The sequence below is a fragment of the Passer domesticus genome, chromosome 11 (assembly GCF_036417665.1).
Source record: "Passer domesticus isolate bPasDom1 chromosome 11, bPasDom1.hap1, whole genome shotgun sequence".
Classification (NCBI taxonomy): Eukaryota; Metazoa; Chordata; class Aves; order Passeriformes; family Passeridae; genus Passer; species Passer domesticus.
Genome location: NC_087484.1, coordinates 10700062 through 10727893, shown reverse-complemented (window position 1 = coordinate 10727893; position 27832 = coordinate 10700062). Strand labels below are relative to the sequence as shown.

The window sequence follows — 27832 nt, the reverse complement described above, 5'->3', positions numbered from 1 at the left end:
ACCTGGAAGGAATTGAAGGTTCATGGGAGGCTGGTAAGCGATCAAGTGTGGTAAAGGTGTTTGGATCATCTGAGGAAGGCTTATCATCTTCGGCTGAAATGTTAGCAGGTGCTCAAGGACAAGCACAGGGCGCTCCTGTGGTGCCTGGCTGTGGCAGGGGGCACAGGAAACACGTCCCTGTCCCTGTCCCTGTCCCTGTCCCTGTGCCCACATGACCCCTCTTGCAGAGCAAGCCCCTGGACCACGGGGTTTCCTGCTGAAGAAGCACATGTGCCAGCTGATAATGACCAGCATTCATTTGTATTTCAGCATTCATTGCTAAACGGTTCTGCCTGGAAAATTGCCTTGAAAATGTGTTTCAGGATGTGCCAGATAGTCTCATGCTAATTTCTCAGCCAAAACCTCCCATGTGGTGTCCAATGTGATATCAGTAACTCAAAGGCAGGGGAAAATGAAGCCTCTATTTGCTTTCAAGCAATTTATTCTCTTGTTGTCTTTTTACATCCAGCAGCTAAGTAAATTACAGGGATGAAAATACAAAAGGCTTTTAATTTTTCACTGTAATTTCTTAGCCCCTGGCAACCGAATAACGACAAAAAAAGAGAGATATTATGAAAAAGTACTAATGCCTAACTATAATTTTTAATGATTAAATCCACATACAATTTTAACTGATTAAAAGTAAGAGGACCTGTTGGAGTACAAAGAAACAGCAGCAGGCTTCCGAGTTCAAGTAGTTGTGATCAGCTTCAATTTCACATTAGAAAATGAAAAGAGAAAAATTTCTGCTGGTGATAACTTTGTATTTCTAGTATATTTCATCTCTCTTTTTTTTTCAAGCTGCTTTTAATTCTATCAGCTTTAAGCTTAATTCTGCCTTTGTGTTTCTTAACTCTTGAGGATTATCCAGCCCTTTGAACTGATTTCTGACATGCTCTGTGTGAGGTACAGTGGTATCTGGAGAGATTGAGATGAAAGATCTCTTAAACTCTTTTTCTAGCTGGGCTGTAACACACAGAATTTCATGGGTGTTTGGGAAGTCAGTGATAAAGCTCAGAATTATTTCATGTCCTAAAGTCCACGCTGGAAGTAAGAGAAGCCCCACTGTCATTCAGGTGCGGTAGATCTTAAAATGTAATTCTGAGCTCTGAATTCTCATACAACAAAACAACTGCTAGGCTTACCCAAATCCTGTTATTTTAGCACCTTTTATTTTTTTAGGATCCAACTTGAGTTTTAAAGACAAAACTCAACTTGGAGGAGGAAAGGAAATAGCCACTTTTTTAACTCTTTCAGCTTCACCCTGCCCCACCACAACACAGCTCTCAGGAAGTCACTGCACGCTGATTTCTGTATTTAATGATGAGAGCAGAGTCAGCACCAACGTCGTCAGCACACACAAAATGTTTGCTGGAAATGTATATTCTCAAAGTGCAAGAATTCCAGAGCAAGAAAGCTCCTGCCTCAGTCCTTTCAGATAAGCTTAACATTTCAGTTGTTACAGTATTTATTTCAGGTGTTCATTATAAGTTTGGAACAGCGGTTTTTGGACAAATCACAACAATTTATCACAAAACTTCAATGTTGGGACTTCAAATAGTTTTAAAGTTTTGGCTTCCCTGAATATATGAACACCTGTGTATTGAGTTCAGATTTCTGTAGTTCTCAGCATGGGATATGCATGCACATATAGGAGAAATGATTTATGCATAGAGGAGATTCCTTTTTCTTTCTCTTGCTGCCAGGCAGAAGCCTTCACTGGCCCCACTCCCTGCTGGATGTTCCCTACTGATGCACCAAGGCAAACAGAAAGGCTCTCTGGACCATCCGACACGCCGAGGTAGCTGCACTTGCCTCAGATCTGAGGGGTGACCTCTGAAGCCTCGTTCCTGGGGAGGATGCAGCAGAACAATGTCATCCTTGTTGGCATTCATTTCATCCCTGTGCCGAGTCTCTCCTTCCCCCGTGCAGCGCAGCCCCCACACGGGCTCACAAAGGGCTGCATTCATCAGGGACCAGCAACTGGGTACAATCCTTTTGAAAGACAACAGGCCCTGCCAGCTCTACCAGCCTTGGTTTAAAATGTTCATCCTTCCTCACTTGCTCAAGCCCAGGGCCACCTTGGCTGACTCTTGTGCACGTGGAGGGGTTGGAGGGTCTAAGGACCCACTGGGGTGGTTCCTTGTGGTGGGGAAAGGTCTCCCTGGGTCAGCAAGTCCTGCTGAAGTGGTTACATGTCGTGTGGGAGCTCGCTGACTTGTGTCCCAGGAGCTGTTTGGTTTCATGCCCACACTCCTCCCATGGACAAGCTGCTGCTCAACCTTGCTGCTCTGGATGGGGTGAACCTTCTTTGCATTTCCAGACTCAATTTATTCATGGTTGGTTTGCTCTCATTTATTCCCGTGCCAGCACTGGCCATCAGCTTATAAAGCTCTACCCAGGGCTGGATTTGGTCATCTCAGTGTGTGTGTAGAGAACGAGCAGCTCCTTGTGGCTTCCATTTACAGAGGATGAGACCCAAGCTGCTTTAGTTCTCCTATTGCAGAGAGGAAATGCTCAGTCCTCTCCATTGCTGTGCCCTTCTCCTGGGCTAAATAAACTGAATTTGCCTGCTGAGTCATCCCACGCCAGGCCAGGAGGGGTCAGGGATCCCAGGCCAGGCCAGGTGGCAGCCTGATGGAGCCTTGATGCCAAGGGTGTAGCCGCAGAAGCAAAGGCTGAGATGGTCGTGGTAGTGCAGTCAAGCAGGGAGAGGAGGGATCCCAGTGGCCTTGAACTGGAGAAAGAATTGATTGTGATGGTGATGTGAAAACACAGCAGCATAAAAAAGTGAGCACGTGCTTAACACCTATCTATCATAAATGTAGAGAGTGGGACTGCCCTGATGTTCCTTGTCTCTCTTCCACATCTCTGTGTTCTCCATTCTGTTCCATGTCCCACCTCTCCTGCTGCCACTGTCTTTCTTCTCTTCCTGAGTCTTTGATAGTCTTATTCTGGACTGTTCTGGGAGGCTTATCAGCCTAGCAAGGTGATTGCTTTCCCAAAAGTCATCCCCAGCAACCACCAAATGCCCTGAATGCAGCCTAGGAAGAGCTCGAAACAAGTTTAAGCTGCTAGCTGTGCTTACAGGCTGCAAGGTGTTTTATGTGGGCTTCTGTTTGCCAGTAAACTGCCTCCCACTTTTACCAAGATCCAGAAATCTTCAGTGTGTTCCCTGAAATTTTGGCTTAACCTATAAGCATGTCTGAAATGAATTGTATGACACCCAATGAAACATAGGCCATCAGTTCTAGTGCACACAAATACAATTTGGAGCCCATTTACTGAAATTCAGACCCCTGTGCAACCCTGGCCCTCTCAGACTTGACAAGGTAAATCAGCTCCTCCCAAATTCCTCCTGTGTCCCCATCTTGCATTCCCTTTCACACCTTTCATGAAACCCAGCAAGAGCCAGCCCCCAATGGAGGTGGTTTCTGTGGCAACTCTAGAAGTCACCCTTCGAGTGATCCAAGAACTGTACATCTTCCCACTGGGAGGAGCAGGCACTTTAAGGAAAGCCATGATGGACAGTCACAAACTGCCGTGTGTTTCGGTAGCTCCCGTGGCTGCCTGGGAGATGCATTTGTCACCTAGCAACGACATAAGGTGATGAGGAAATAACAGCATGTTAATCTAATGGCCATGAGTTAACATCTATCAGGGAGCAAGTCCTCCCATGTCCACCAATGAGGTGAATATAATTGAGGGGGAAAGAGATACCAAACTTTTCACCCAGTAAGTAGAGGAGGAGTGAGCAGAGGTTATCTTCATGTGCATGTGCAAATGTGTCTCCTCGTGGGGGGGTGACAAAAAGCCTGGAGAAATCCCTCAGACTGGAGCTAGCCCTTGGACACAAAGCTATCCAGAAGATGGGTCTCAGTTTTGCAAAACCTGAAAGCAGCAGTGCCCCAGCAGGCAGGGAGCAGCAGGAGGGTGCCAGCCCACCGTGAATTTCAGTACAAAACCCCTCTGGGTTTTTGGTGTCCAGTCCTGACTGTCTTAGAGCAAGTACTGAGGCTCTTTATGACATTCATGTATTCAAGCTGCTCAGCTGATCATGGATAGGGAGAGTTTTCCTGCTGAAGCAGTGATTCTTTTCAGTATTGGTGTCAGTCCTAAAGCAAAAGACTGGGCTATTCATGGACCCCCTTTAAGACAAACCTCTCTCCTCTTGACATCATTATAGAGAGTGCAGGACAGGCTTCACAAATTGCCATCATCCCTTGGAATCCCTGTATGGGTCCAACCAGCAGAAAACATCAGAGTTTGCCTCAAGACCAGGAGCTCAAGGGTGATAGAATTCAATTCTTTCCCTTTTCTTCTGGAAATAGATCCAGAACCGATGCCGTGTGTTATTTTTCAGTACGAGGAGCTCATTGAGGTACCTGCCCCCTGAAATACTGGGGTTGATCCATTTGGCGGCTCTAAATTGAAAGTACCCTGGGTGCTGACATGAGGGAAGTAATTGTGAGAGGAAGAAAACTGAAATTAGTTCAATGATGGATGACCTCATTGAAGCCTGAAATTGTAAGAGTCACACAGTTCCCAGCAAGGCTGTGCACATTTTTATACTGCAGGAGCTTTTTCTTTAAGAAAACAGCTAAGAAATTGGTTTGGCAATTTACTGTTGAGCAGCACTGAAAAGGATTGGTCTGAAGCAGGACAGCATGTTCAGACCATTTATTTTGTGTAGCACATGCACTTAGCACCATCATGAGAGATGCTTTCTCAGTGAGCATCATTTCAGGGGCTCGCCTTTCATTAGTGCTGAGCTGAAAGTAAACATTAGAGAACACCAGGGCTTGGCCTGGGTTTATGCAAAACTTGAACACTGAATAACAAACCCGTGTTGTGCATGTGTATCACAGCTGGTTAGACTTCTTGACCTTTCAGCTGAAGCAAAACCACAGAGGTACATCTCAAGAGCAGCTTGGCTTTGTCAATCATTACAGAAGTAATGGCATCCTAACATAATGCTTAACTCTGGAGTGACAGCTAAACATATTCATGGCAACACCCTTTGTGTTAAAATCTGGAAGAACCACAGTTAATGGTGCATTTCAGCCACGGGCTGTAAACTTCAGTGACAACCTATTACTGAATGCTGAACAAACTGGGATTGTCCCTTCCAAGGGGATCAGAGCTATGGTGCAAACCATCATCTACCCCTGTTTAACCACATCACCTGGATGGCTCTATAGGAATTCAACGCGCAGTGAAATTTTGTGTCCCTTGTAAGAAGCATTGGAGATGTATGGGGTTTTTTTCAGCTGCATTTTCCTGGCAAACCCTGACAGCTGCATAACAGCAGTACTGGTGCTGGTGGTGGGTGTCTCAGGCTGGGAAGGGTTTCCTTCATCCTTGGTGCAGGTTTGAGGTGGCAGACACAGTGCACAGGACATGGTTAGAGCTACCTCTGCTTTTTCTGTAGTGCCAATATTCCATCTGAAGGCAGCATGCCAGGAAAGTGTGGCCCCTCTGCACAGACACCAGTGACTCTGTTTGTAGCAGGTCCTGTTAAATGCAGCCGTGGGTTAATATGGAACTAAGCCTCAGCAGCAGGAATTTGTGAACAGCTAGGAAAATACTGAAACAACTGCAAGGTGCTGACCTTAAACCAGTGTTCCTTTAACTTCTGGTAGCTGTTTGTGTCCCTGCAAACCCAAATTCTCTCCCTGGCTAGCGGTAATTTCTGAGGCACAGGAAGCCATTGGGTAACGTGTTCTCTGGCTGCAGGCACGATGTGCAGAGAAGTTTTAAAAGCACCAAGCCACAGAGGGTAAAACACTGCTGCAAACAAAGCTCTTCCAATGTTTCTCACACTAATGATGCGGAGACCTGGAGCTTTGTGTTTTTCTTCATGGATCACAGCAGGAACTGGAGTGCTGTGTCTAACCTTCTTCCAGGTAACCAAATCCTTCACTGGGACCAGGCTGATTTTAGGGATTTTTATGTGGAGGGGGAAGGTTCCAAATTTTATAGAATTTAGTCATCGGCTGTCTTTTTTATTATTATTATTTTGTGAAGGATTTTTTTTGAGGACCTAATGAATTTGGGGAAGATTTAATGCTCACAAAAATTCCAATTAATGCAGAGAAAACACTACTGCCTTTGTCCTTTATTCTGTCTGTGGCTATTGAAATGGAAGAGCTTGGGGCTTCAGCAGCACGGGTGGGTGTTTGGCTGCTGTGACAGATTCCTGCCTCAGAGCAGATGCACTTTGCTGCAGTTTAACTACGCTAAGGTGGCTCTGCTGAGCTGGTTTGAAGGATGATAAAAGAGAGGCCAGAGGTTGTCATTCAGCCATGAAGAATACTCAGGATACACGTAATCACAGTAATCAGCTATCTGCTTTTGACCTGTTATTTAATAATCAGTTGAAATGCAAAAAAACACAAAGGAATTAAAATATTCTGCATCAGGGTGCATGTGTGACACGGCAAATTAGCTCAGTTTTAAAAGGACACGTCTGGAAGAGTTGAAGCTTCTGTCTTTTTCTCTATTCCTCATTTGGATTTCAGCCACTCATGAAATTTCACAGACAATGCTTTATATGAAAGACTTAATATACCCAAAGACCTCTGGTGAAACTAGGGACTGAAAGGCAATGTGTACACAGGATCAGACACATTATAGAGATCTGAGGGGGGATCTCTTGCTGTTTACAGTGGCTTGAGCTTTGCATAACAAAAAGAACCTGTTAATTAGAGATTTTTAAAGAGATTTTTCAGTTATGTATATTTGATATAAATTTCTAGCTCAGAACAGAGCCTTCCAGTTTGACTCAAAGTCAAAAATCTCCAAGTGTTTTGAATATATGCAGAGGGAAATCCAAAGTAATTATTTAGAAATTGCATTCTAATAGTTTTTTTCTGAGAAACAAATCTAAATTCCTCTATCTTGTTCATTCTGCTTTCCAGTGTTATCACAATTCTATACCTGATTTGAATTTTTTTGTAGCAACATTGGGCAACTGTAATAACACACCTAACATCAGTCAGCCTAAAGAATCTATTGAATTGGATTCAATTATACTGATGGACTGCTCTGGTTACTTTTTTGCACAGATAATATTAAACTGAGGCTAAGATCAACAAGGCTTGCAAAAATAAACTGGCTTAAGCTGAGAATAGAAAATATACCTGAAAAACAAGTTTGAGGTTCGCATATTTGCAATGCCTGAAACCTGACTCTGGGAATGATGCACCACTGCTATCTGAAAATGCTGGGTAGAGCACACTTCTGGTCAAAACAACTCAAATTTACTACTGCATTCACAATTAGCTCCCCCCCAAAAAAAAAAAAAATGAACCACAGAACAAGAATTTGGTTATGGGCATTTTCAGCAGGTATTTCTGAATAGCAAAGCCCAGTGCAGCAAGCAGGTCTCAGACTCCAGCTGGTGTTTCCCTGCTCTTGGCTTTCCCTCCTTCACATCAAAAGGAATGCTTTCTCCTTGGCCTAGCTTTCATCTGCAAGCTATTGAATTTATTGAGCTCTTGGTGAGGTTCTCTGCTGGATTCGATTTGGGCTGGCTCAAAGCAGAGCCCCACAGAGGCAGATCCCAAAGGAGAGGTCTGGTTTCAACCCTGCAGGATCAGCACTCCTTTTGCTCTTCTTCTCAGTCTTCCCACTCTAAGAACAGTAATTATACTGGTAAATTGTAAAACACAAAACATACCTGCCCTGTCTGATTTACATGTGTGTTTTCAGTCCGCAGACTCTGGGTCGGACTGTGAGCTGGGCGAGAGGTGAGTGTGGCTTCATTCTCTCCCCCGTGGCTGCCCCCACCCCAGGCTCTTTCAGGGTGCTCTGCTCCTGCCTGGCACACCAGCACAGCAGAGGAATGAGGACCTCCAGGAAAAGGCCATTTAGGGTGGGTTGTTTTTTACAAAAGAGGAAATAGAGGCTGGCAACCCTTTAGGTTTTCAGCAAAAACGCTGGTGGCGGGTGCCAGTGTTGAAAGACAAACATGTGGCACTCTGCTTCTTGCATCGTCTGCATTGCTTCCATCCACAAAGAGAAATTTTTAATGGGCTCCCTTCATGGAAGAAAACTTCTCAATCTTCTGCTTACTGATGGTGTTTGTCTTTGTGTTGGTAGATGTGCTGGGGTGGGTACAGCAGCCCCCTCACACTGGACTGGAAGTCCTTTTTATTCTTCCCTTTTTAGGTGCATTGGACAGAACGATGGAAACTTTAGCAGCTGGTATGTGTGGTAAGTTTCAGATCTGTTTTATGGGGAAAAACTGGAAAATAATATTCTTTGATGGATATATGGAGAGAAAGGCATTAAGAGAGACTGATAGCTAGAGAGCATTGCTCCTGGGCTGTCCCTGTGTTCTGTCTTTACAAACTAATGGAAATCATTTATCCATATCCTCCTCACTGTATGCTGACAACTGAGCTGGGAAAAAATGATAGATTGTGTCAGGGAGAAATGTTTGAATTTCCAGCCAGCATTGGCTGCTGGGCACTCAGGAGTGAGACATTGGTTTCTGGGGACTTTGATCATGTCCAGCGTGCTGGTGGGGGAACCGCAACATTTAACGGCTATTTGCAAAAGATGTTAATGAATATGTTAATTTGAAGACGTGCAGCCATCTGTCGGTGCTGCCCGCAGATGGTGACAGTACTGTTCCTCCCCTGCTGCCTCTGCCTTAGGTTCCTGGTGCTGTTTCTGCTGGCCATGCTCCTGTCCTGCGGGATCTGCTGCTGCCTGCAGTGCTGGCTGAAGCGGCGGAGCTGCCTGCCCCGACGCACCGTGGCTGTCTTTGCCCTCAGCAGCTCAGATGCCTTTTGTGGTTAGTCCTGCTCCTGCTGCAAGGTCCTGCTGGCCCTGGTGGCCTTCCTGTGGCCCATCCATAACCCAGTAAAAAGCAGTTGGGCTTGGGAGCTGGGATGCAGCCAGGGGCTGTATTGCTGGTGAACAGGGGGGTGCCCAGCTCTGGCAGCTTGGGGACATGTCCAGACCATGGACTGGGGGCTGAAGCCACATCCACTTTTCACTGAGCCATACCTTGGTGCAGTCCCTGTGTGTCCATGTGTCACAAAGGTGCCTAGCTGGGGCTTGGCCAGGCAAACACTGGAGGTGTGTGGGACTTTCTCCTCAGTGCCAGACCACTCAGTGGTCCAAGACATTGGGGCAGCCACAGGCTCTGGGCTCAGGCAGCTCTTTCCAGCCTGTGTCCTTCATTTCTCACTTAGACAAAACTGTACTGGTCTAACTTGAGACACCCCAGAACAGCTTGACTGGCTAACACACCCTGGTCTGTCAAAAGATTGTCCTGGTGGGTGCTGTTCACTGTGGCAGCCACCTCAACATTCCCCCAGGAGCACCCAGATTTTGAGGACTGGGCTATAATGAGTGTGTAGCAACCAGAACTGATCTGGAGTATGGCCAGCAGCATCAGCAGGCTGAGCCAGACAACATCCCTCCAAGAAAAATAAAGCTAATCCTGTCATTAGGCTAAGCCCTTCCCAGAGGACATATTACCTGCTTTCTGGGTGGTCACAGACAGTGTCTCCACAGGGAGGACCCGCCCAAACCCACCCAAATTCCTCTGTCCCAACTTCTTGTATCTGTATTTTGTGGTGAAAGACTTTGTGATGCCATCCTTCAAAAATTACATCCGTGCCTTTCTTGTTTCCAAGTGGTTTGGCAGCTCCTCCTGGGCTCACCCCTCTCACTCCCACACTTGCCCTTCACGCCTGTCTGCTGTACAGTTGTGACTTTGCTTTTTCCCCAGCTACTGAAGCACCTCCGTGCCCATTCTCTGGATCCCTGAGTCCCTGCATGACTGCAGAGATTTCTTCTTCTCCTGCCCCGTGCTTCAGCCTCGGGGGAACCGAATTGCCTCCGTCTTATGAGGATGTTGTGAAGGAAAACAAGGTCTAGACACCACATGTCGGCTTTCAGTGATCCTGCTTGATTCATCAGAGATCTTCCATCGTGCCAAAGGAGTGTGAGATCAAATCAGCCTTTTCCACAGGTTGGCCAAGACTGAAAAGCAGCACACATTTCATCTGAACCTGAAAGATGAGACTAAATGCAACAGAATAAATGCCAAAAGTATGTGTTGAATCTGTCACAGGAGTTCTTCAGCTTGACATTTTGATAACTCTGGATTTCAAGAAGCTTCCTCAAAGGCCTGTGTGCATTTGGGGATTCTGGCTCAGCCTCTAGATTTATCTCTCTAAGGCTGCTTCAGCTGGTGCAACCCCATGTATTTTAGGACCAAATGTTGATAAATGACTTGGTAGTTACTTCTCAAGCTTGGGCTGCCTCCTTCACTCGGCACTGTGCCAAGAAACACCCTCTGGCAAAGTCATGCTGTTCTAATACATTGCAATGCAATCATGCCACTCTGTGATGAAGGATCGTTTGCCACATTTAAAATATTTAGCACAGCATATCAGATTTGTCTAGTGCAAAAGGCAGCAAATTTATGGCCAGGGAAGAGAAAACAAGAGACAGGAATTATGTAGGAGTAGCAGTGGCAGGAGCTGGTTACAGAGTCTTAAAAAAAGTGAGTTTGCTCATTTGAGCTTTGCTTAATTTCATGATGACTGTTCTCAGCTACTCTTGCCCTAGAATTGCAGACCAGAAGGCTTTGAATGGCCCAGGACCCACGTGGAAGTTCCCCACAGACATGAATTAGGGGCTTAGATATTTAGTACTTAACTACAGAAATCTATTAGGATAAAGAATACCTTTTTTTTTTTTGAGGTGATCACTGCAGACAGGATGGAAAAATACTTTAAGAAGCCATCCAGACTGCCTTGTGCCCAAGCAGGATCAGCTCAACCAAAGTCATTCCTTGGAGATATTAGCCTAACTAGTTCTCAAATTACTGAAGAAAGATGCTGAGTTTTCCCCTTAGCTGGATTCCAGATGAAAGCAGAGATTCCCCTTTTTTTGTCATGGGCAGGTCACTGAAGGCTGAATTCAGCCTGCCTGACCACTCTGCCTCTGCTCTCTCAGTGCAAAGGGCTGGGGTGCAGCCAGACCTGTGCTGCTGCAGAGGGCAATGCCAGCCCTGGTCCCGTTCTCTGTGCTCCCATGGAGCCACGAGCCCAATCTGGGCAGCTGGGTCTATCTGGGATTAGAATCCCAAAAGATTCATGGGAGCCCACAGCCTGCCTCATGGAGCACCTCCCCACCTGTAGCACACCAGTTCCTGTGCTCAGGTAGGAAACTGGGAACATAAATGCACTAAAGGTTATCGTGTTCTCATAATGATTCTATGTAAGTACATTTGCTAGATAAAGAATTGGAACATGTTTTGAGAAAAAATAATTTGCCAAAACCACTGCAAATTATCTCCCTAAAATCTTATTTTAGAATAAGCTTTAATGTTTGACACTTGTGTGAAAGGAAATAAATGTCACTTGTAGCCAAATGAATGTTTGTGCCAGCAGGCTAAAATATTACTGGGTTTATTAATAAGGAAAATTAGCGAGTACAGACTCAGCCAGGGGAGAAATCGAGCAACTTCTGAGTGTCCTTTTGCTGGCTGAACTTAGTAAGAATTGCAGGCAATCAGCACCTCACAGGATCAGATCTTTCATGTACATAACTGCTTCCACCATTCAACCCCTTCAATTTATGCCCTGAAGCATGAGATTTGATTATGTTTGTCACTGCAGCTTGCAGAGCCTGTTAGTGGGCATTAAATCAGCTGTCACTTGATTCCCACCTACACACTGTTAGCTTCAGTGACCCCTCCATGGCAGAGAACTCCACAGGTTGTCTGCATTATGTGCTGCATAAAACATTACTGCCTCCTGCTTATTAATGGCTTGGCTCTAAATAAATTGCTGCCTTTAATTTCACTGAATGTCACCTTCTAATCAGATGGCTGGAGAGGCTAACAAGCAAGGACTGCTCAGGTTTCAATGCCTCCAATCCCTCTGCATCCCTCTTTCTCGAGGACCAGTGATTCCCAAGGTGGTAAATCCTTCCCCAGCCACCCAACCAACAGAGGGAAAGCAAGACTTTCAGCACACAAAACTTTCCAGGGAAGGTGTTTGTTCCCCTGCTGCTTGTGTGCATTCAAGTGCGTTCAGTTTCCTGTTTGAGGTGGTTTAATTATGCACAAAAGGAATCAAATTTTTCCATCAGAATTGCAACAAGTGGCTCACAGCAAAGTAAGCTAGTGGCTGTCACAAAACCAGGCTCCATCTGGAGTCACCAGCGTGGGAGAACCTCTGTGCTGTGGTACCTGTGCAACATGACAGGAGCCACAGGAGCTTCCAAATACTGCTGAAAGCCAGGAGGTATCTGCAAAAACAGAGCCCATGCAGAGCTGCTGTGGGGAGGACATAAACTAATATTGCTGCTGGCTTGGGGTAAGGAAGGGAAGTACCCTGAGAAGGGCTCAGGGCCCTGGTCCTTGGCTTCCTGATCACGGGAATGGAGAAGAGGATGGGTTTCTTTCTTCTACAAAAGCATTTTTGGGGGCCCCACCAACCTATTATTTCATGTGGAAGCTGCTTCTCCCAGCTTGCCACCTCACTCTGTGTTCTCCAGCAGAACGGACAAGGTTTCTCCAGACCTGTGTTCCCATTCTTACACAAGTAGAGATTTTGCTGGGTAATTGATATTTTTATAAGTACTCAGCTCTTAATGAGGGCAGTTAAAGCTGTTTGGCTGAGGTTTCCAGAATTGCAAAGAAAGAAGAACCATTTCCTTATAATTTATCACCTTAGGAATAGGGTTCACCTTGGAAAAGCACTTGTCCTGCTGTGACTCTCTGGCTGCCACTCATCCTCTGGTTTACACTTCCTGCTGACTTTGAGAAGAAATGGCAAACAGCTCTAGAAAAAAAGCAGAAAACACTAGAAGGCAAATGTGTTTCTGGAGGAAATTGTCATCAGCAAAACTTGTGGGGGAAAATGGGAAAGGTGCAGAGGAGCCAATTGCTTGGTGACCAAGCAAAAGGGAATGTGGTGAGGCACATGGCTAAGACGTTTACGTCTGCAGATTGAGCTGAATAATAAAGTCATAAAGTGGCTCTCAAAACCAGAGGTAGCTGAGCCATAACAGGGCATCAGTTTGGAATGCCAGGAGGGTTGGACATGAAAGATGGGAAAATAATTTATATGCTCATTAATTTTTTTTAATTGTCATCTAATATTCTGCATTATGGGCTGAAGACTTCTTTGCAGGGAGGATGAGGACAGGGCTGGGGACAGATGCCCTTTCTCTTTGGGTCACTAGATGGCACAATTCTGGCTCTTTTCTTCCTTGCTCAAAGGCATTTTACAGCAGGAACCCAGCAGCTACAGGGAGAAAATAGTTCTTGTGCCGTAAGGACGATTGGACAGAGAATTTCAGTCATTAATCACTTGCCCACAATATTTAACAGATGCAGAAGAGCAAACTGTGGGGGTCCAGCCCCAGCTGAGAGAGAAAACCTTGCATTCTTGGTGGAATTTTATTTTCTCTCTTGGAAAGTTTAGGAAATTACTCTAAGTCGACTCTCTCTAAGCTGAGACAAAGTCTTCAGCTGCTGAAGATGCACTGCTGCAGGTGTGCAGTGGGGCCTGAGCTTTTTAGCTGCCAGCAAAGGTCTAGGCAGCCTCCAAAATCAATCCCCCATGCCCAAGGGCTGGTCCTATTTTTGCTGCTACCTTTTGTGTGTCCTTGCAGGAGAGCAGTGATTCTCTTCAGAGGAGTCAAAGCAGGTCACTTGGCAAAACACCTCCTGAGCAAAACCTGGATGCGGGTTAGAGAGACACAGCACCCAGAGGCAATCGTGTTTATTATATCCCACTGATGTTACAGCGTGTAAGGAAAACACAGTTCTGCACTGCTGCTCCTGTCTACTGGAAAGAATTTTTCAGATCCACTGAATTCACACCAAAATCACATGGCAGTGTCTGTGAAAAGGCAGGAAATCCATATCCTGGGAAACACTGATGCAGCTGCAGTAGGAGACAGTCTAGTTCACAAGGTCACAGTAAGAGTGAGCACTAATTACAGCTGGAGATGTTAAAAGCCCTCATGAGCAAGGCTGATCGAGGCAGGGAGAGGAGGAGATGCTGCAGGCAGAAAAGGACAGCCATTGCAGGTGTCATTTTTTAATGTCCCTCACTTGCCTGTATCAAAATGGGAAATCAATAGTTATCTGTAAGGCACGGAATCAACTTAGAAAAGATCTTACCTAAACACTTTACTGTTTTCCATAACCTGCAACCAGCCCTGGCAGAGTGCACAGAGATGTCAGGGGAGAGGACAACAGGGAGCCTCAGTTCAAGGAAGCACCCTGGGGCAGGCACACAGTCAGGAAAAGTGCTACTCCCAGCTCTCAGCTAAATCCCTGACTCTCCCTGTGCCCTGGGAAATGAAGACACAGGTGCCCAAACATAGAAAAATGCCCCTTGTATGCTAGTGAAAATATGGAGAAACCTAAAAAGCTGTTGGAATTGATGGATTAAATGTTGGGCCTCAGCTCAGCTGGAAATTGCAATTGAGCAAAAAGCCTTGGTAAGCCATCAATGGGCATCAGGAGGGGAAAATCAGTCTATTGTCATTCCTAGTGAGCTGCTGCTGAATGGAATGCAGGTAGGTATTAAGGAAATACCTTAATAACTGAGCTCACCTGATACATCTTTAGCCTTAGGGACTGGTTGGGATTTTGAAAGAATAAATAAGTCCTGTTTACTTTCTGGGAGGTTTCTTGCTAATGAATATATAATTAAACTAGAACAGATCTGCATTGTGACCTGATAATGAGCTAATGAGGAGTGAATCCTGCACTCATGAAACCAGTGTCAGTATTAAATCAAACAGGGATTAACAATTAAATATTAACATCTGATCAAAACATCAGCTAGACTGTCAGCAGTATTTGAATAATGAAGCAATGCAGTACTGGACTGGTTACAGAACATTAACCTAGCAAAACTAAGAGTTGCTGTAACCTTTTCCTGGTCCTCTTGTGCAGGAGATAGGTCCTCAAAACCCACCACAGAGTTTGGCTAGAATAGAAGTATGATTAAGGAATCAGATACTGAAGAAGAGAGTCTCACAAGTGTTGATGCAATATTCTTGATATGCAAAGAATATTTGTATATAAATTCTTGGTGTGTGAAGTATATTTCAGGAGGATGAGTTAAGGTAGTATTTGTGCTCTATTTGCATACCCCAAGGAGGAACACAGGGCTAGAGGGACCAAAGAAACTAATCCTTAATATCCACCCCTGATCAGGGCATAGACCTTCAGTGCCCACTGAGCCACTACTTGGTGTGACCCACGTGCTGTAAGTCACAAAACAGCTCCCACCACCTTAAAACAAACTGAAGACCATTTAGGACAAAGGCCCAGAATTCTCCTCAATCACTGAACAGGAGAAATCAGTGATCTGAGATTTGTAATTACACCTGCATTTCTTCTCTGCTAAACAAGAAATAAATCTTCATGGCAAGAAATAACCTCTGTGCTCAGAAAAAGCTATGGAAAGCAGCAGCAAGAGGCTGGCAGGCATCCCTGAGTGTTTGTGGGGAGGGATAATGTGTTGGTTGCATAGGCTGGGGAGTTTTTGATTCAGAGTTGATGGTGTCTTTGCTGGGTACCTCCTGCCCAGGAGCATCTCTGAGCTGCCTGCAGCATCTCTCCTCCCTCGGGGAGGCTGAGGGAGCATTTGCCTCTCTGGGCAGCAGAGGGGATGTGGGCAGTGGAGCAGGCACTGAACACAGCTCTGCCTCTGGGGTGTGTTCACCCTCCATCTCCTTCCCACTGTGTCTCTGAAGGCGCAGGGCAGCAGGGACACAGCCCAGGAAGCAGACCTGAAATATGTTGCCAGAGTTTCCCTGCCCTGTCAGAGAATATCAGCAGTGTCAGCTCTCCTGCCCCAAAAACCCACAGAAAACACACTTCTGATGGGGCTGTAAAAAAGTTTAAAAAAAAAAAAAAAAAAGAAACAACTACCAAGCTCTGAATGCAGTTTCTAGCAATAACAGACAAAAATTCCTGTCACCTCCAGATCTCTTTGTGCATTCTTGGTACAATCTGTGAATTCAGCACATCGCTCATAACTCTTGTACTCGTTGTCTCTCAGGACCTTGTAAAAAAGCCTCCATCACCCCTCCCACTGTGTTTACATCTGTTTGATATAGCTCATCTGTTGGCAGTAACCTGCTCTCAGTTTGGCTGACATAAACGTCTGCCAGCCCAAGCAGCACGAGCTCTGCAGGCACGAGCCTCCCTTGCCTGGGCAGCAGAGCTGCCACCAGAGCTCTTGCTGAGCTGGTGGTGCTGTGCTCTGAGCCCTGTGGAGGTACTGGGCCCTCAGCAGAGCCATATGGACCTGCTGTTGTCCTGTCTGCTTCAGGCCCTGGGTGGTTTTTGCTTGGAACCACGTCAGGGCTGGGTGGTGTTTGGGCCTTGCTGGTCAGCTCTGTGCTGCAGCACAAGGTGCTGCTTCCAGGGTAACCCATCAGAGAACTCAGCCCTACATTTTCCATCATAGGAGTTACCAGAAGTGCTGCTTGGGATACAGCTCATTCCAACCTCAGCCAGCCCATCTATCTCTGGCCCACATAACATAAAGTTTCACTTCATACTGTCTGGGAGAAGGAAATCCAGCCTCCCCACCAAGCAGTCCATGGAGGAAGCCTGCCTCTGGTAGTGCTTCAGCTGCCACAGCTGTGCACACCCAGCTGAGACTCCAGCTTTGTTCCTCCACTGCCCCTAAGCAGGTAAATCTCTGTGCTGGGAGACTTCTCAACCCTCAGTGGCCGTGATATGGTGTGGTGCCCCTGTCAGAAAGGACTGAATTTGGATAGTTTCTACCAACCCTAAGAAAACTCTGTCTCAGCTTCTCTCTCTATTAAAGGCATGAAAAAATCTTCACATCCATTCTTAGGGAACATGTCAAGCCGTACAGGGGTTTTCCTCCCCCACCCTAGTGAAGATCTGGCTGATGCCCTAACCTCATCCAGCCTATTGCAGCCTAACCTCATCCAGCCTGGATTGCAGCCAAGGCCAGCAGTCCTGAACTAGGTTTAAATACCTTTTGATGGAAAGGGACAATAGATTATAGTATCATTTATCCCAGCTTCTAGTTGATGTAGATGTATTGTAATGCACAAGTTCAGATTTTGGATCTTCACTCATTTTGCCCAAGCAATGTTTTTATTAAGCAGAATGAAGCTGGCAATTTCCAGATTTCGCTGAGTTTAGTAGTATACCCTTTAACACTGACTGAGAAGGACTGTATTTTTCAGGGAAGAATGCACCTGCATTTACAATCATTTCTCAGTGCAGACTCACGGACCAAAGAGAGGGTCACACACTTAACACTGCTCTTGTCTCTTGAAAAGCTCCCCAGGTGCCTGTAAGAGGGGCAGACCCCCCTGCTGAGTGCACAGGGTCCAGATGTTGGTCAGGCAGTCAGGGTCCCTCCCTTGGCCAGGATTTTCTCCTTTGCACACTCTGTTGACACATTGCCAGCCATGGAACAGATCCATCTTGCAGTCTGGGGGTCTTCATGCAGAACACTGCAGTCTGATTCAGGAATGGCTGATTTATCTCACTTCCACCAATAGCGTTGAGACAAATGCTGAAAAGAGTTTGTGTTGGTTATTTCAGTCTGTGCTTATACAAGTGGTCTCAGCACTCAAGTCAAGAGGATTCCAGAAAGCAGGATTTTCTCAGAATTTACTTTCTTGGAGGAAAGGTATTTTGAAGCTCTCATAATGCAAATATCGTAGCATACAGTAGATCCTTGAAATTCAACTGCATCTGTATCACAACCACAAGAGCTTGAGTGTCTGTGCAATCCACTACAAATTAAAGCAGAGCTCTTTCTGGAGCACTTACCTCCTCCTCACACCCTTGTGTCCACCGCATACATTTTGGAGGTGGCTGTTTGCGAGGATGGCAAATGCACGTTTGTTACGACGGTCGCAGCTGAGGAATAGCCTTTCCTCAAGGAGTAGGCAGAATGGAATCTTCCAGAACTGGTCTCTGTGAGGCACAGGGAGAGAAATAGAAACTGCTAATGAGTGCTCGATGACTTTCAGCTGCAAAGTTTCATTATTCAGGGAAAGCAGCACTCCAAGATGTGACATAATAACAACACACTTTATGTCATCCTGGCACCTCAGCTCCCACATGAAGACCTTGAGGTGCTTTCTAGAGCTGCCTCAGACTATTCCCATTTTACAGCTGAAAATATCACCACTGGAGATGAGCAACCATGCTAAAGGGCTTTCCCCACCCTGTGCACCTGTAGCATGCCCTGAGCAATGGCTCTGTCCCTGAGCTGTGCCTCAGCCGTGCTTCCTCACCTCTGAAGAGATACATGCAGCAGGTGAGCAGAGACCCAGACAAGAAGCAGCCGAGTGACCCTGCCATGCCAAGCCAGCAGGACCAACCAAACTTGTACTGGATGCCCAGGAAGACGTTGTGGAAGAGCAGAGAGGAGCGCTCCACGTAGACATCCACGGCGTACCACACGGAGCCCGTGATGCCAGGGAGACCTGCAGAGAGTGCCACACTCAGAACCATGGGGGAGCAGACCTAAAGCTGTAGCTGCTGTCTGCTGGGGTGGACTTCAGGGTGGGAAGACGTTCTGGGATGGCAGGTTTTGGTCCCCTTCCATGCTCTGTCTTTGGTGGATTCACCCTGGCTCCTGCAGGTATCCTGTGCTGCCAGGCAGAGGCTGCACCTCTTAGCTTGGCACTCACACACACTTCCAGCACACTGGCAGCACTCAGGTTTCTGCAGCAAAAGGCAAGAAGCTCCTCCCCTCCCAGCTGCTTGTAAAGTTGTCTCCAGAATTCAATTTTCTGATCTGTTTTGATTTTCAGAACTTTGATGATGCTTTTCAGACAAACTTTGAGAAGTGAATTGGAAGATGTTTAAAAGAGCCTCTCGATGTGTTTTACATGTGCTCCCAGTGGCTGGGGTGAGCTATTAAATCTGCTTAGACTGAAGAAGAGGTAGCGCCTTGATATTGACATAAAGTCAAATTATATTATTTGGTACCTAGTTGGCTATTTATTTTTGTGTTTAAAATTCTCCTACTGGCTGTAACAGCAAAGCACCTCAGCCAGTTGGGGATTTATCACCTAGAAGGGACAGACATGTTATTATCCTTTTATTAGAGATCAGCTGCAGAGATTTTGGGCTAAGTGACTTGCCCAAGGTCACACAATCTGTGGCAGAGCTAGGAACCAAACCAGGATGCCAGGACTTTCTAGTCTTTCAGCAATTAGTCTAGAGACCTACAGCAAGGTCTCTTTGCTGTATCAACCTCAACTGCTCCACAGTGAAATAGCAATAAATGGAAGTCAGTCAACTCAAAGACAACTCATCTGGTCAAAACATGAACTGAAAGCAAATAAACTCAATTACATGCTGTTTGAGGCAGGTGGTGAACAGAAGAAGATGCATTACACAAATAAATTACATAAAGATCCTTCCTCCTACAGAAAATCACCAGCCAAAATAAAAGAAGGCTTTTAGCTTCCCCACTTTGCTAAAGGGTGTCCTACGGAATGGGGACACAGTGGAGAATACCTGCAAGGAGCAGCATAACCCCAGACACCAGGCAGATGCGCAGCTTGATGAGCGGCTCATCGGGAAGGAATTTCACACAATCCAGTCCCAGGACCAGGAACAGAAATCCAAATCCTGACAGGAGGTCTGCTGTTATCATCATGGCTCGGGTCAGCACCAGTTTCACTGCAGGACAAAAGCAGATCATTCCAGTGCACAAGGAATGGAAATGTGGGCAGGTTATGGGGTCAGATCCCACAGGAAAATTTTTTTCTGGTGTTCAGCTTTTTTCAGCTTCCCTTGGAAGTAATACCTGACTGAGAAAAGAAACATGCCTCTAATTATCTGTCACTGAGTAGAACAGATACTCTTAGTCTACACTCAAGTGTCTCCACCACTTGCAGAAACATCTCTGACTCTTACATACCGGAATGCTCGGCGTAGATGGAGTCGTACTCATCACAAGTCTGGATCCCATCAAAAACGTTTGTGACACATTCCCACCACAGGCCACGGCATTTTGTACTCACCTGTGGATTGAGAGGACAAAAAAGACCATAGGTTAAAATATCCACCAACGCAGCAGGTGGCTGTCTTAGCCCTTCCACAGAAATCCTGGTCCAGTTACAATGATGGTAAACCAGAGTGTTTAGCTTGAAGAGAAAAAGCAGAAGCATGGAGGAAAAGGACAATATTTTCTACGTCCCCACTAATGTTTTTACATTAGAGCAAAAAAATTCAGACGAGACAGTAGGAAAAAAACCCTTGCCTACTAGTAAGGATAAAAATTTTTAAGGAAATTTCTGGGAGGAGCTGGGGGGTGGCTGACCAGAAAGATCTAAGAGCAGTTTGCTCACTCATTGCCAAATTCTTGTCTAGGCTGAGCTGGGCAGGGCCATGGACCAGACGACCCGAGATTTTGCTGCCTGTGCTCCCCTTCCTTACACCATCTTCCTGACAGAGGAGGGGCAGCTCGGAGAGTGGGAGAGGAGTGCTGAGGAGTCTGGATGCGAGCCCCTCTGCAGACACCTGGGGAGGGCAGCCCCCAGATGACTCAGCTGTAAACACTGGCTGGAAAACCAGAGGCAGCCGGCGCTGATCCCGGCCCTGGGGCTCCCGCTGTGCTGCCAGCCGTGGGACCACGCGTGCCCAAGCCACAGTCATCACTGAGACATCCAGACTGGGGCAGAGCAGCATCGTGGTTAATCGTCTCCGCTGTCCTCGAGCCGTAGATACCATTCCCAGCCCAGCCTTCCATAAATCACTTTAATACGGGAGGCGTTTCCATTACCAATGCAAATATGGCAACAAGCACCTTTAAAATATTCCTGGAATTGCTCATACGAGGAGCAGAGTTAATGTCGGTGCAGCTTTGGACTCCAGCCCTCCCACTTCTGTCAGCGACACCCGCTGCAGTTAATGGAAAGAGAAACTCTTCCAGCAAATGAGTTTCACGCAGGGGAAGGGGACCAGGCTTGCTTGGATGATGCAATAAATTCATTTTTCTTGCACTGTGTAAATCACAAAGCAGATAATAACATATCTTGGACACATAATAAAGTCTTATTCAGGATGTACTGAGGTCTGTAGCCAACCGTAATATTTTCTCCACAACACAATGTCTGAGCCAAGCTGTGCACCTCCTCTGTGATACTGCTGTCTGGATCAAAGGTGAGGAAAAATGACTCGCTACTTCAGACTGGCAGAAGAGATACTATTTATATTTGAATGGAAATAATCTACATGTTTTGTTTCATGAAGATGAGAAGTGCTTAATGTTTCTGAGAACTTCAGAGCATATTTAATGAAAAATATGATGAAAAATGAAAAGCAGTGATGGAAGAAATTAATTTCATTGGTTCTGTGCTTTTCAAGAGAACAGAGTCTCGTAAAACAATTTGCCATTTTTATATTCAATGTATTTTTACCATGGCCCTCTTAATGCAGTTGCAGGTCCTCTTCTGTATTAACTCACCACTGTTCAGGCTGTGCTTGAAAGTAGTATATTTTTATTAAATTACATTTTGTTCCACTTGTATTTATATCATTTCTCTTTCCTCCCAAACCACCATAGGCTTATTTATACTACTCTGCATTCAGCTAATCATGTCACTTACTTCCTCACTTGCTGATATTATTACTGTTTTTTAAATCTTACAAGCAGCATCTATATTTAAATTATTTATAAGGAGACTAACAGGATTCCAGGCTTTGTCATCCTCCAAGCAAAACAGAGGTCTTAAGCACAACAGTTATGGTCTAGCTTGTGAAATAACCCCCTTCCCAGACTAACAAAAGCTTGTTTAATGCTTTCCATTTCTTGGGATATTTCAGTTGTCTCTACTCCTGTTACAGCCAGCATGGGCAAAGCAGGAGGCAGCCCATTTCCACACAGCATGTGTGCAGCCAGGGATAATTGTCCTACTGCCTGGTGCAGGAGGGATAGGAACAGGTGTCACTGTGGGGACCTGTGGCTGCCCTGAGCTGCTGCTGAGATATTCTGGTTTCTGCTGCCAAGGGCCAACACTTGCTCCCCTCTGCTTTGTGCACTGTTGGTCCTTCTGGTTGTCAATCTGCTCCCAAGCCACCCTTGAGCATCTTCCCTTGTGCTGGCAGCACAGACCTTCAGGCACACGGGAACTTGCTCCTGTCAGGGGGACAGGGGTCAGGGCATGGGGCACCACGTGGGGACATGGATTTCCCCATCCCATGGCTGGATTCCTGCACCATGTTGGTAGCACTAATTCCCCATCACCTCTCTCCCTCTACAGCAGATCTGCTCCAGCTTCCCTGGGCCCAGCTGAGGACTCCCAGAGCAGCCAAACATCACAGCCACGCTCCTCATCCCCCACTCCCATTACGAAACACATTGCCACGACCTGCTTTCCCTAACACAAGTATGCATGTAAAACATGAACTGCATAATGACTGTAATACATATAATTATATCCTATTCATAATGTATAATTAATATTAAAATAATTCTCATACAGAAAAAAAGGAAAATTACAGAACAGGCACACACTCTCCTTCTGGGGAAAGCGGAGAAGACAAACATGTAAGCGATGTTAGTCACAGTGTTGTACCGCACTCTGAGAAGGTGCCAGCAGACAATGATTACAAGCCCAGCTTGAGAGTAAAACAGGCAGCATTTAACAGTAGTGGTGGTATTTATAATCTACCTGCAACAGGGAGGGACTGTCTACACAATACAGCACTCGTTGAGAAGCAGATTATGGGCTTTTTCCACTACAAACTACCACAAAAATTGACCCAGCCCTGTCTTGATGCTTCACAGGGAGTCACTAGCTTAAAACAACTTTCTGTAACCTGTTGTTTCTCAAGGGAGGTGAGGGGCTGTAAAAGCTGAGTCAAGGCCCCTGCAGCCTCTCTGGAGGTGGCTGCTCCGGGCACTCCCCAGCCTCTTCTTCCTGGGATGCTCCTCTCCAGTGGGACCACAGTGAGGGCTTCATCCTCCCCAGCTGCGGGGGGCCAGGGTCGAAGCCAAGCAACCAGCCAAGATCCAGCAGCTGTTGAACGATGGAGTTCCCTTTGTTGAAGGATGGAGTTCCCTTCTCCTGGAGCCAAAGAGCCTAACTTACCCTTTTTCCAGTTGAAAATAGGAGTCATTGCGGACTCTAGCCTTTCTGGCCGTGGACATTCCTCTGTTTAGAGAGGCAGTGAGTCATTAGGGTCATTAAGATCAGTGGTCAGGTATTAAGGCTGAGGGCGTTTTACTCCATTATTTAGTATTCACACTCAGAGCCGGAATGTGAGAATAGTGGTTGCTAATGACCAAACTGGTGTTAATGGAGCACTTCGGACAGCCCATCGCAGGTGTGCCTTTGCGCCAGGAAGACAAGGTTACACAGCCTCGGGGTAATGGACCAGCTCTTTACTGGACTCACTTTGCTCAGGAGCTGGGCTTCTCTCATCTGGTTTTCCCCACAAGTGGACTCCCTTGGCTCTTCTGAGTACACTGATATACCTTCATCTGAGTACTTCCTGATAGGAATCTGAAATATCTCCCAAATGAAGAGTCACATCCTATCCAGCATCACTAGGTGCACTCTTTGTCCTGAAAAGAGGCTCACTGAGCAGACACACTGACCACCAGGAACTGCACTGCCTTGGATCATCATCTCGGCACTTACATCCACCTCTCAGGGTCTCTGACAGTCAGAGTGTCAGGATTTCTTGTGGCATAGAGAAAAAGAAAAGCTTTTCTTGTAATTAGTTTTATCCTTCTTTCCTTGGATAATTCACCCCTTCACGTGCTGCAGCTAAATGCTGCATTGCAATCACTGAGGAGCTCATGGTTTCCTATGCTGGATAGTAGATAGAAAGTTTCCTCCTGATACATTCAGACAAACTTTCTATCCTGGAAGGTGTTTCACCTTCACTGCCTAAACGATCCAATTTGCCAGACAGCAGATTCCTACACTGTGGAATTGCAGCTTAAATGTACAGAAATGAATGACTGTGCTGGGAAGAAAATTATAAATTTGCAGTATTGAGTGCTGGAGAAACAGTGATGATTTTGGACCTGGAGTCTTTGGGACACACCTTGCCTGTAAGCAGCAATCTGCTCCCTTGTTTGCAATTACCTTTTGCCAATACCCTTCTCTAATAAGAGAGTGCTACTGTCCACATGAGTTCCAGGAGTTATTGAGTCCCCATGCTCCCCTTAAATTTCTGGTAGCCCTGTAGCTCAATGGCTGGTCAGAAAAAGACTTGAAGAGCACTGTTGTACATGCTGGATGTCTCCACCAAGAAGACAAGAACTAGAAACATCAAAATATCCATGCAGGTTGGAGATACAGGATAACTCTTCTCAAGTTCATGCACATTTAAAACTAGAGCCTGTAGATCTTTCCAGAACTTACTAAGTAAGAGCACAGTCTGGATAAAAAAGTCTGGCAAAGAGAATTTCACAAAATGCCACTTTTTTCCTGCTCTTGCCACAGTAATAATTTTCATTCTCATCCATTTTCATCCAGCACAACAGGGAGAAAGAACAGGAGAGTGGAGTGGAGCAATGACACCAGGAACAAACTCTCTCTAGCACAAATTTGTTTTGGTGATCAGGCTCTCCTCACCCCAGTCTTACCTCCAGGGAGTCATCAGCATTCACCATCCAGCAGTCTGTCCAGGTAGATATTATCAAAAATGCAGCAGAGAAAAAAGCAAAGAAGAAGCCCACATATTGGAGGAAAAACTTCATGCCAGCAGGTGCTCAGCACATCCAGGGGAGTGCGAAGAACAGCACCCAGCCTTGCTCCTAAAGCCAGGGTAGAGACAGTGTCAGTGTCCCCGATGCCCAGCAGTGACCATGAGGAGCAGGACCTCCTCTCTTGTGCAGATGCCATCTGGTAGTGATGGCTGCAGGGCAGTGCTCACCTGCCAGGGGTCAGGAGGAGGGTGAGAGTGCCCACGGGAGCTGCTGCAGCCAATCCGCCCTGCACCGCTACAGCTCTTGTCATGCCTGACTGAAGAGAAATGGGGCTGTGCAGAAGGGACATGCAGTAACCGCAGCCCTGGGCTGCCAGGGGAGGCAGGTACCATGGAAGGTTTTGTCAAAACGGGGATTTAGAAAAAAGAATCAAGAATTGTTCTCTGGGGCAGAAGTCTTGAGCCTTGCTGTGGGGCACAGAGAGGAGCTCTCATGTGCACACACACATTTATTCAATGGTTTATGCCTTAGCAGGGAGCAATTATTAAGTGTCTTGGTGTAGATCCCAGGCCCCTTGGTTGTTACCCTGTTGGTCTCTGGTGCAGTGATGATCTAGTTCCATGCAGAAATGTCACCAGGGAGGAAAAGAAAAAGGCAGCAGTCATGGGTCTTCAGAACCAACATCCACCCCCATCCCTAATACAGAACTCTATATTCTGAATTTAAGTCAAACCTTGAAACCTCTCATGTCCTAGGCCTCAATTTGTTCATGGCATGAGTACAACTCCCATGTGGAAATCTTGAAGTTTTCAGACCAGTGCCAGTCTGGAGGATTTCAGTTGGTTGGAATTTCCCTGCTTGCTTACTCTGATGGCAAACTTCTGTTTTCCTGCTGGACTCCACAGGTGAGCAGGGGTCACACAGGCTGCCAGAGGCAGAAGGCTGGGGACTCTGTAAGAGGCTTCTCAATGTTTCCTCTCTGTGCAGTGCTGAGAAAGTCATCAGGGCACCCTTCAGGAAAACCAAAGGGGAGTCGGACTAGAAATTCCTCCCACCCCAAAGGCACAAAAGCACAGAAAGCATCGCATCCTCAATGATCATTGATTTTGAATTTAAATAGAAGCAGTAATAGGCTGAAGACCTGCCTCGAATGGGCAAATATTCAACAGAGGGCAGAGGAGCAGCCTCTTGCTCTGCGTTCAGCTTTGCTTCCAGCCCAGCTTTGCCCAGGCTGGCGGTGTCTGTCATCTGAGCTGCCACCTCCAGATGGAGCCAAGCGGCACCTTTACAGCGCTGCTCAAAGCTTCTGCTTCGCCGGGATTCCCCTTCAAATACCACAGCAATGAGAAGTTTATTCTTACAATAGATAACCCGTATAATTCCAGTCATAGCCTCATGAGGCGGTTTTGCTGACAGAGATCACAACTTTTACCCTCGATGCCAGGCTCACTCCACTCCTCAGGGCTCACACTGTGGAACAGGTCCTCAGCACATGCTTTGAGAGGCTTAAGTGGAGAACAAAACTCCCAGGCATAAAGCTGGGTATGCAGGAGGCTCTGATGCTTCAGCTTTCTGCTTTCTGTTTCCTAATTCCATTTATAGAAGCTGACAATTGAGGAACCTTTTTTCTTCCATCTTTCCCAGATGCAAGTCTTGATGTGGTTATGTGGATATGATGCTTTCTGCTGAGTTTTCTGGTATCCAAATGTCTGGATAAGTCAAAGAAACCTTCATGATTTTCACTTCATGGCTTTCTGTGTTGTGTTTACAACAGTTCTGACCCATATGGACATGGCAGTGGCCACACAGGTCCCATAAAGGATCACGACTTTCATTAGCACATATATGTATATAGATTACATTTGTTTGATACAGGTACTGAAAATAGACACCAGCTTCCTATACTTGTCTTGTTCTGAGTTCATTAACCTCAGTCTGCACCAGTTTTTAAGAAGCATCCTAGTCAGTTATTATTGGCAACTCAGAAAAAGTGGTGTGGTGAGCTAGAAAAGGCCTGAAAAATCTGAGACAGCCTTCCCACAGTCAGGATTAAGTCCTTAGGACTTAGTCCTAAATCAGGACAGAGTTTAACAACAACAGAGCCTGGATTAACCAGGAAATGTATTATAGCCATTGCCTTCTCCTTCTGTCCTGTACCCAAATGCAATCTACTTTCACAGAGGATAAGACACATAAGATAAGAAAGGGGACATTTTCTCTTATTTGGTGCATGGTGGAAGTGTCTCAATACAAGCATGACAGAGGTAGAAAGTGACAATTTGCCATGCTAATAGCCAGAGAGGTGTTTCTAAGCTTTCGTGCTGGGCACGTTGTATTCTGTTCTTCCAGCCCAGCCCATGAAATGCCCATGGATGTCAGACCAAGAGGCAAACACCACCAAGGGATGGAGGCAGCATGTGAGGCACCAGCGCTGCCTGTGCTTCACTCCATCTCCCCACAGCTGTTATTGTAGTCCTGGTGATGTCTTGTTTATTTTCCGCATGCCCAGCAATGTGTTGCTGTCCCAGCTCCTTCCACCTCCCTGTGCTCACCTTCCCTGCAGGGCAGGGCAGGTGAGTGACCCTTCCTAGAGCAGGATGCCAGTGCTTCCCTGGCCATGAGTCACTGGGGGCAGGAAGTGGCTCCAGCCATTTGCATCTAGCTTGGGGCTCTGGAGCATCCTGGCCTGGACAGCAGAGCAGGTCAGGATCCTTCCGTTTTCCCTGGTGTAAGGCTGCTCCAGAGTGTGAAACACCATGAAGACGGTTTGTGGCTTTTCACCTGGTGGAGAGACCAATCCAGTATCTGGTCCTTCTTTAGGTCTGTGTCTTCAAACACACCCATAGAATCTGCTGTAGATACTAGAAAGAATACAATATTCTTTATTTAGTAGAAAATGGCAAGGTACATGTTTAATATTCTTTATTTAGAACAAGTCAGCATCTTCTTGAAGCAAAGTCTGTAGCAGTTTCTCATCATGGTCTGCTTTCCTAACTGCATGACAGATGTCCCCTCAGCTTCAGAAAACAGCTCTCCCAAAATAACCTCCCACGATGTCTTTGTATAGCCCAAAACCTGGCTGACATGACTCAGAGTACCTTTCCAGTGAA

General features: G+C 46.2%; 2 protein-coding genes across 3 annotated transcripts; one reads left to right on the top strand and one right to left on the bottom strand.

Annotated features, from left to right (window-relative positions):
- The first annotated feature begins 3071 nt into the window (after positions 1-3071).
- Positions 3072-11039, top strand: TMEM207 (transmembrane protein 207). Of its 2 annotated transcripts, XM_064384930.1 has the most exons (6): positions 3072-3774; positions 5776-5945; positions 7753-7790; positions 8212-8256; positions 8703-8842; positions 9788-11039. In XM_064384930.1, exons 2-6 carry the CDS (start codon positions 5850-5852, stop codon positions 9934-9936), a joined length of 468 nt encoding a protein of 155 aa, XP_064241000.1. In that variant the 5' UTR covers positions 3072-3774; positions 5776-5849; the 3' UTR covers positions 9937-11039. The 2 variants fall into 2 exon arrangements, with proteins under 2 accessions (XP_064241000.1, XP_064241001.1); XM_064384931.1 differs by lacking the exon at positions 3072-3774 and having other exon boundaries at positions 5624-5945.
- A 6098-nt stretch (positions 11040-17137) lies between these two features.
- On the bottom strand, positions 17138-24780 carry CLDN16 (claudin 16). The gene is made up of 6 exons (XM_064384936.1): positions 24660-24780; positions 19977-20079; positions 19571-19735; positions 18337-18528; positions 17867-18013; positions 17138-17788 (listed from the first exon to the last, which is right to left on the bottom strand). Exons 1-5 carry the CDS (start codon positions 24771-24773, stop codon positions 17874-17876), a joined length of 714 nt encoding a protein of 237 aa, XP_064241006.1. The 5' UTR covers positions 24774-24780; the 3' UTR covers positions 17138-17788; positions 17867-17873.
- Positions 24781-27832: the final 3052 nt, after the last annotated feature.